Consider the following 10,424-nt stretch of genomic DNA (forward strand, 5'->3'; position numbering starts at 1 on the left):
TCGAATTTGATTAAATTGAATTCAATAAAAAAAATATTTCATGCAACTATTTAATCTTATCTCTATATTATTGGCAATAATGTTATTACTTTCTATATTTTAATTGAAAACTTCCTGCCAAATTTTCAATGTCATAAATGTTTCGTGTATATAGGTTCGAATTATACAACATTATAAGTATATGTGTGTATATACATGTGTATTTATGTAGTACTTTACAGTATTACTCTTTTAATTATTTGTTGTTGAGACAAATTTTTGCAAAAATTTTTCTCAAATGGAAATATTCTCGGGCTTAAACTATAATACTTTACCACATTTTACGAAAAAAACATACACATTATACTTATGTAATATCCACATATATAATATAATTAACCACTTTAAAATCAAAAAATTGCAAAAAAAAAATTAACAAAAATGTTCCATTTAAAACAGAAAATCAAATAAGAACGAAAAAAAAAAAAATAAAATAAATTTTTCAATTTCAACTTTAATTGTCATCGCATCTCCTCCTTTTCTCCGTTCCCTTTATTCATAATACAAAATTTTCACTTATTCAACACAGTAATATACTCCTTAAATTTCAATATGTGTACGTGAGGTGCACTGAATGTAGAATACAAACATGACGACGTGACAAACATCAGATAATTCTATATAAAGTTCATTTTACTCTGCCATATTTATATAAACAAAAGGTCGACTTATAATTAATATTTTGCATATATTGTTTTAAAATAACCCCAATTAAAGTATATATGTACATACTTTTACAATAAAAGGTAAATTAAGAAAATTAGAAACGTTTTAAATTGAAAAGTTAAAAATTCAATGATAACATTAAAAATATGATTCATAATGGTGCAGGTGTTTTCCATATCGTAAAATGAAAACGTCATCATGGATAATAAAGCACATGACACATGTTTTTCAATATTATTTCCAAATATAACGTAGTTGAAAAAGTTTTATTTCAATACATACTTAAGCATTAAACATATTCAAAATCAAAATCAAAAATGACCTTTATATAAAATAAAATCGTTTTCTCAATTGTCAACACCAAATATTTTGATAAATATGCTTGAATGCGTAAAAAATAATTTATTTGTGTAGTTGTTAAAACATTAAAATCATTTTATAATTATACAAATTTCAATAAATGATTTTTATTTTACGTCAAATTTGACAACTTATATCAATTAATATTAAAAAACCGCATCCACATATAAGGTGTTTGATAAACGCATGAACATGTGACAGGTCGTGATAACTTTCAAAATTTCTCAATAAATTTTAAATCAAATCAAATTATCGTACTAATAAAATATATCTACCAAACAAAAATTTCCAACTCATCAAAAAAAAATTATCAATTATAAAGATAAAATAAAATTGAATCACACAAATTACTTAAAAATTTCATACACCTATCAAAAATTCCGCAATTTACACTACAACATTAAATTTCAACCTATGTCTTTTAGTCTCTTTTTGACCTTATAAAATATTCATATTAGTTCATTTTATTGGAATTTTCATGTGCACGTGAGATACCTAACGTGCTTTTTTTATAGCTCCATTATAATTATCACGCATCCACTTTTTTATTGAATGATGTATTTATCCCGTATCGCTTTTTCCATATAATTTTCATTTGTACAAACACAACCAAATATTACTGCCATAGTATATGTATGTTTAATATTTAACTGTATAACATACATACATACATAATTAAATATATGCAACAAAAACACAAATATAACAAATTGAAATTATAGACTTTGGACTTTCATAATTCAATCGATAGAGAAAAATAAAATGAAAAATACAAGAAAAGCTTTTATTATAACGCGAACCGGCTTAATAATAAAAAAATGCAAAAAAAAAATAAACAAACATATTTGCAATAATATGATAACAATAAAGAAAAATGTATGGTTTAAGCCTTCCTACTACGAGATATTACACAAATACAAATAAATGAAGACAAAGAATGTACTATGTAATAAGTATGAATAATATTGACGTCAAAAATTAATGTAGGAAGTGTAAAAATTAATATTAAAGTAATTTAGTATGTTTATTACAATTGTAAAAATGATTGCAAAATGAATTATTTGACGATTATAAATGACGTAAAATTTCAATGCATACTCTAAATGTAAGCAAAAAAAAGACAAATTGAGCGTCATTTTTAAACATAAATCATTCCGCATATTTTACAAAAACGTATTCATACTAATATTCAAAATTAAATTTAACGTCAATTTTATGTCAAAACCTAAATTCTAACCAGTAACATACCTGCTATATTAGAAAATAATATGGATCATGAGAACTAGATATCGCACAGATGTTTTGAACGTACTATAAACTATGCTAAGCTATATATATATATATATATATATATATATGTATATGTATTTATGTATGTATGCAAAAATCCATAGAAAAAAAAAATGAAATTGTAAATTCTTGCAGGAAACCATAAAATTTGGATAAAAGTTGTACACATATACAAACAAATAAATCATAATACGAATGACGTGTAAACTGTAAACAAAAGTAATTTACACATTTATTTACACATAGAAAGCAATTTATACTTTTATTTGTATTAAAGATAAACATAAAACGTATGTACAAACATACATACGTGCTTTATAATATTAAAAAGAAAATCAAAAATAAAATCAAAAATAAAAGAGAAATGAAAAACAATTTCACCAAAATAATTAAATATTTTATTGGTCTGCTATGCATTACTATGCTTGGCTGCAACGTATTACGTCACGTTATTATCTGTTGCTTAGTTTTCTTTCAAAATTTTGACATTATGTGTATATTAAATTAATATAGTATTGGTGATATTTTTTTATTAAAAACATAAATTTTAAATCTTCTTGACTTCAATTATTTCTTAATTAAATTCCATTCTTTAATTTCTCTATAGGAATCTTCTTAATTTTTTGAATTAAGACATAATATTCTTATTAAAATTGCATGTATTTTTATTGCCTTTACAAAATACGATATGAAATTCCTATATTATTTTAGATTTTGTCTTCTTATTGCTATTCTACTCAATTTTTACATACTTAAATGTAGTGTAAATATTTATTTTGTATTCATAAAACCAGTTTAATAAAGGGATAAAGTATATTACATACCCAACATGCAGACATACACCATCACCAATTCTTTATTATTGCAAACGAACATAATTCTTTATCATTGAACATAGCTCTAATATTATTATTAGTGTTTTTGTTTATCTCCCTTTTTAACGCAATTTAATATTATTTTCTTTTATGTCATTCTATTTATCCTCTTATATGCTGCCTACAATGTCTTACCTTATAATACTTAACACTTAAATACTTATGTTGTATTGTATGTAGCTGTTATTATTATTGATAGTAAACAATATTATATTCACCCTATCTATAACATATTATATAGAATAAAATATATTTTTAAATTGTACTAAGTGTATGTATACGTACTAAATTTTTGTATGTGTATTAGTGTACTATACCTATGCATATTATTTGCACATTATAATTTAAAAAAAAAAACTAAAAAACACAAAAAAATTTATTCCACACTTCTTGCTTATATAAATTTTATTTATTTATATTTTTTTATATATTTTATTATTTTATTTTTTTATTCAAAGGCGAGTTTACATTTATAGCATCAGCTTAAATAAAATTCATTCAAAGTTTAACAATCAAACGAGAAAGTCATTGTTTTTTTAAAATTTGAAAAAAAAAAAAAAAATATTTTGCAAAACTTATAAAAAAAAAAATTGAGAATTTTGTTAAAATTTATTTAATTAAAAAATAAATTGATTGAATTGAAAAACATAAAGAAAATTATTTTAAAATTAAAGAAATCATAAAGATTTTGAAGAAGACTTTTGTTGAAAATAAAACAATTAAGTTGTACAACTTTCTTAAAAATAAAAATAAAAACATTTGATTTAAAGGAAGAAGATTTTTTTTTTTAATTTCACAATAATAATATTGTAAGAATAATTTTGAATTATTTTAATTTTTAATAAATACAGAAAAAGTTCCAAATTCATTCAAAATGAGTAATATAATGCAAGGAGCCGCTTCAAAAACAAGAATTATTTCACAAGTAACAAAACAAGGTAATTTTGAAAATTTTAATTTCATTTAATTTCAAATTCAAATTTAGCGAAAATATTTTTTTATTAATTTAATGTAGACTTTAAAATTAATTTCTTAAATATTAAAATATTTAATTGATTTCTAATTGAAAACAAATTTATTATTTTAAAATATTAAATAAATTTATTAAAATATTAGAAAAAAATTTAAAAATGAAATTCATAAAAATATGAATTTTGCAAAAAATTCATAAAATATTTTATTTAAATTTTTAAAGGCCTCTATTTTTCTTAAATTTAATTATTTTAAATTCATAAAATACTTTTAAATGTGAATTTCCCAAAACACACCTTCTATAATATTATAAAAAAATTTTTGATTAATTAATTAATAAATAATAATAATAAATTAAAATATATACAAAAAAAAATTTCCTTTTCAAATTTTCTCAAAAATTTTTCTTTCAAAATAGAGGAGGAAATCAAAAATTTTAATTAAATTAAATATAATAAACATATACATAGTTATTTTATTCCAAACAGGATTGAATTAAAATTCAAGTACCGTTATTTCAGTATTGATAAATTTGATAGCTTTACATACATATGTACATTCAGATACCTGTTCATTTTGGAAATTTTCTCTTTTTAAAATTAAAATATTAAAATTAATAATTCAATTTTACAACTAGTTTACATTTTTTTTACAAAATTTTATTTACAAATCAATATTACAATTTTATACGACAAATTTATAGTTATTTAAAAAAACTATTTTCTATACCTAGTTTTAATTATTTTTCAATATCGTGTAAATGCATACATACATACATAATTATATTTAGAAATTCATATGTATGTAAGAAGCGTAATAAAATTTTAATTACAAAATCAATTCAAATCAAAAACTCAATTTAAATTGAAATCAACGCAGATAATAAGTATAACAAATTTCATATAAAAATGACAAATGAAATGGGTACAAGTATGTGTGTATGTATGTTTCATACATGTAAATATATACATATGTATGTACATATGAACGTACTTAATACAAAAAATTCTTATTATTATTAATTATATTTTTTTTTGTTTTTGTTTTTTCGTAATCATATTATTGACCTCTTTTACCACGATCAACTGTTATACACCGCATATTTTGTATTTAGTTTGATATTGCATACTTTTTTAATTTTATCAATTTCAATTTGTTATACATAATATATAAGTATGTTGAATGTATGTATGTTATATGCGAGTGTTTATATTAGGAAAGAAAGAAAAAAATTCTTGATTTAAAAAAATTTATTTTTTTAAATTAAATTTGTAATAAATTTTTGATGTCAAATATAGGAGTTATAGTAGTATACAAGTTTTAAATTTTAATTCAATTTGCTTTACATACATATATACAAAAGTATATTGTATATATACACATATATAATTTCTCTTTTTTCATATATTTTTATTATTTTATTTTTCTTATTTTTTACAGCATCTACTTGTTATGCTACAACAGCTAATTTTGATGTTACAGCTAAAAATAAATATGATCCAGCTGCATTTACATCATTACATTTAAATTATTCTGTAAATGAAAAGAGTCTATTAACTAGATTTAAAAATTATATGTCATCACAACGTAATAAAGATAATGATCCATTTAAACCATGGCCAAAAAGTTTAAATCCATATACTGGTGAATGTGGTGGACCAACTGGACCAGAACCAACTAGATATGGTGATTGGGAAAGAAAGGGTAGATGTTCCGATTTTTAAAAATTAATATATATATATATGTATGTAGTTATATATAATATGTATATACTATAATATATAAATAGTATTATATAATATTATTATAAATTTATTTAATAATTTAAAAAAAAAAATTATTTAAAAAAAAATTTTTTTTTTTTTTGATTTTATTAATATTTTGCACTTTTATTATCCAGTTTTTATTTTTGATTGATTTATAATTTAAAATTATAATCAAAAATGTATAATAAAATTATATAAGGATAGTGTTATTATTACAAATTTTTTGAATTCTAGATATTATTTTATAAGATTGTGCACTATGTGCACACCTAACCTTTGAAAAAATGTAGAAAAGAAAAAAAGAGAAAATTTCGTAGTCTTACAAATTTAGTACATATGTAGTTTGTAGTTTATATAACGAAAAATAAAAATTATTTACTGTTAAAATGTTCTTTTATGTTAGTATTAATCAAAAACAAAAATTAAAAAAAAAAATAAAAAAAAAATAAAAATACATTTAAAAATTAAAAAAAAAAACTTGTTTTTCTTTTCCTATACCATAAAAAATTTTAAGAGCTTAGAAGAAAATTTTAATAAGAAAATATTATCAACTAATCGTGAATAGTGAAACCTAGCAAATTTGCAGATTAAGACTCAATCAAAGAGAATTTGGCAATCAGAGACACTTATTCTTAATATAACATGCTTACTAACTCTAGAAAACTTCCATTTTTGGTAGCATAAATACCGTAACTAGTAGTATGTTACAGCAACTCATAAGAATTTTTCAACCAAAGACATGTTATACAAACGTGAATAGACTGCAAAACACTACTTTGAACAAATTCAACTGTAAATTCTAGAATTTCAATTTGAGAAAAGTAAAATTATTTTGGTAACTAATTGTTTAACCATTCTGTACTAATTTCTAAACTAACTTGATATCTCAATGAAAAAAGTTTTTGTTGAACCCTTCAAATTTTAAATGAGTAATTGCAAATTTTGCAATATTTTATGTAGACTTTGAAACTAACTTATGAGTTATTGAGTTTCATGAGTTATGAAACTAACTTATGAGTCCATGTACTTGCGGAAATTTTTATTATGTACAAATGGATATAACATTTATTTTTACATTTATTTATACCGTTATTTTTAAAAAATTTTAATTTTCTAAAATAAAAAATTTTTTATTAAAGAATATTATTGAATTGCAAAAATAAGTATAACCCCTTGCTTCTTTTTAATTACATGTACTCGTATACGTGAAAAGGCACGTGATCGTATTTATTTTAATTATTTTAATTGTTTTTCTTCTCGTTTTTCTGTACATACATACATATTATATTTAGTGATTTTAAATAAAGAGTGGGTGAGATGCATATGATTTCATTATAAGCTTTCATTTAAATAAAGTAAAATATTTACTTTGGTTTAGTTGGAAAAATTAAATAAATTTATAATTCTCGCTCATATTCAAATCCATCCACTTAACGTAAATTTATTTGTCAGAGTTTTGTTATTTTAAATGCATATAAAATTATTGAAATAAATTGTGATTTATTCGTAAGAAAATACGTTGTCCCGTGTTTATAATAAAATGTAGTCAAAACAGTGTTTCTATATGTTAATAAGTTAAATTGCATTAATCACTGTTTAACGTCGGCAATATTCATTTTAGAAAAAGTTAATTACACAAAATTTGATAAAATATACTGCAGTATATTAGTAAAAATTATTGTGACGATGCCTATAAATTTATAGCATTTTCAAATATTCGAAGCTTTCTTTGGCAAATTAATTGCAGTTGATCAAGTTTTGGATTCCACTGTATGTGCGTTTAAATTCGATACGTATAAGTAGGAAAAATAATTTCTTGTTTTCCTATTGCAATTTTTAAAAATTCAAGAAATACGTATGTACCTGTTATGATATACATATGTATGTAAGTATGTATAAATTTTATAGACAAAATAATTTTATATAACAATGTATGTAAGTAAATATAAATATAATATAGGGAAAGCGAAAATTTGTGTAAATAAAATATGGGCTTATTGCAATATTTGAATATATATGTATATACACTATATAATAATATTTTATTGAATAAAATATTGTGTTACAATAATAATGGTGTAAAAAGTTGAATTCTACAAAGGTAGAAAAATATGCCTATACACACACTCATATACATATGTACATATTTATTAAACAAGAATCACGTGCAAAAAGTATGATATTATTTTTTACATATTGAAATTTTTTGCTCTTTGTACAGTCTTCTTCATGCATAACAAATAAAACAACAAAACTATAATAAACCTACATAAAAAACTTCATAATACGGGGTCTAAAATATATCTGAACATTTATACATACTTACATATATGTATGAAAGCAAATGATATTGTAAATAAGAAAAATGTTGACCGGAAAAATGCAACACACATACTTATGTAAATAATATAGAAAAAAAAAACCTATTTGAAAAAATGTTATTTTTAGATTTTTAACATTTTTTGATTTCTTTTTGCTTTTTTTTATGTTCCCTCTTATAGGAATTATATAAAAAAAATTATAGCGAAAAATATTATTAATATAAATTTATTCCATTACAATTTTTAGGTAACAGTGTTTTTATTTAGTATTTTTTAACCTTTTTTACTGCTACATAATCTACGACTTAATCTAAATCTAATGAAAGTCGTATACTTACATATACATATAAACCTTGTTTGACATCCAATTTTGTCTGACAGAAAATAATAGAAATTACTCGATTCTTAATTCTAATCAGATTTTTTTAAAAAGTACAATTGCGACAATTAATTTCGGGTACATATAAATTACATACATACATAAGTACAGTTTGGAGCAGCGAGCAGCTGACTTTTGTGATGTAAGAAGTGATTGTGAAAATTTTACCGCATTGATCGGTATAAATTTGGAGAGTTGTTAGAAAAATTAAATTTTTTTGTGAGAATTATTAATATTTTAATAGTTCCATTAAGTTTTTAAATTATTTAGTCGGCGATTTTTAATTTTATCTTACAAACGCCACAAGAATTTTATAATGTTCAACGTGTAAACTATCAACAAAAATATAATACGATAAAATACTATAAAAATGCATATTATTAACATAAATATTATGTTATTTTGTAAATTTAAAAGAGAATTTATACATGTATAAAAACTATGTATATGCAAAAATTTAACTATTTATAAATGAGTTTACATACATACTCACATATAATACAAAAAAATATAACCCCGGCATTATTTTAATAATATTTTATTAGGTTATTGAACTTATGATTTAAAAATATAAACAAAACAAAAAGCGGCAAATTAATACTTACATACATGCATACATACAATATGTATTTGCAAAATACAAAATTTTTCTATACAAGTTTTGATAATTTGTTAACCAGCATTTTATTAGTGTACATACATACATACATACATACATTCTATACTTATAAGAAAAAATATCACAATTATCGCAATTATTGTAAACAACACTGCTTACTAGCATTCAATAATTAAAGCTTTTTTTTTGTTTTGAGTAGCACTAGCAGGTTTACTACAATTTTTGTAAACAAAATTTTTTTGTAGCAATTTAAATTCAAAACATAATAAAAAACAAATCACTTTTAAGCGCCTATGTGTTTATAAATGCAATGTTATAATTTGCAAATTATACCTGTTTAAAAATAATACAAAGAATATTCTTAATACATATGTACATACACATTTTTGTTTTTAATTTTTTTTTGCAACATATAATTCTAACCATAAGATTATGTTACACGCAACTTAGAACCACTACAACACAATGCGGTTGGTTGCATAATACTGCAATTTAGACATCATTTAACTTAAAATGCAGGTATTATGTCAGTCCCTATATACTTATGTAGATGAGCTTGCGAAATTATAATATTGTAATTATGTAATTTATTTTTTGACCTTGACCTTCTAAAAATTGTTGATAATCATATGTATAATATATTATATGTAAATGCTAAAGTATCTTTAATATAAAAAATTAAGAAAGTTTTGTAATTTAATCCAATTTTAAGTGTATATATGTACATATAATATATGTTTGTATGTACATAATGTTGCTTAAAAATGTATAATATACCCAAGTAATTTATTGAAACGTGTTTACGTATGTGCAACGCAATAAACACGTCTCTGTACAGTACATGTACATACTGCTTTGTTTTTTTTTATTAGAAATTTTATATAAACTTATCATAAAATAATATTAGCCGTTAAAATGTATAACGGTTACAAACAAACTACGTACATATATATTTATATACATAATATTAAATAGCATACCTACATAATTTTCATAAACAGTAATTGTAGCTTAGTAGTATTGTTGCTCTATTATGTTATTAAATTTTTTAAGCTACATAACAGCGTAGTTATAACCTCAAAAATGTCAGCTGATTTTTGTTTTCATTTTAAATGAAATGTCATATACTAATTTCAT

General features: G+C 21.5%; 1 protein-coding gene across 1 annotated transcript; it reads left to right on the plus strand.

Annotated features, from left to right (window-relative positions):
• Positions 1-3,760: 3,760 nt before the first annotated feature.
• Positions 3,761-6,355, plus strand: LOC129615792 (succinate dehydrogenase assembly factor 4, mitochondrial-like). The gene is made up of 2 exons (XM_055531163.1): positions 3,761-4,168; positions 5,643-6,355. Exons 1-2 carry the CDS (start codon positions 4,105-4,107, stop codon positions 5,924-5,926), a joined length of 348 nt encoding a protein of 115 aa, XP_055387138.1. The 5' UTR covers positions 3,761-4,104; the 3' UTR covers positions 5,927-6,355.
• The last annotated feature ends 4,069 nt before the right edge of the window (positions 6,356-10,424 follow it).

This window comes from Condylostylus longicornis, unplaced genomic scaffold, assembly GCF_029603195.1.
Source record: "Condylostylus longicornis isolate FDR11 unplaced genomic scaffold, ASM2960319v2 ptg000005l, whole genome shotgun sequence".
NCBI classification, from domain to species: domain Eukaryota; kingdom Metazoa; phylum Arthropoda; class Insecta; order Diptera; family Dolichopodidae; genus Condylostylus; species Condylostylus longicornis.

Coding starts and splice junctions, on each gene's coding strand:
- LOC129615792 (XM_055531163.1), top strand. CDS start 4,105: ATGAGTAATATAATGCAAGGAGCCGCTTCAAAAACAAGAATTATTTCA. Junction 4,169..5,642: donor TTCACAAGTAACAAAACAAG/GTAATTTTGAAA, acceptor TATTTTTTACAG/CATCTACTTGTTATGCTACA.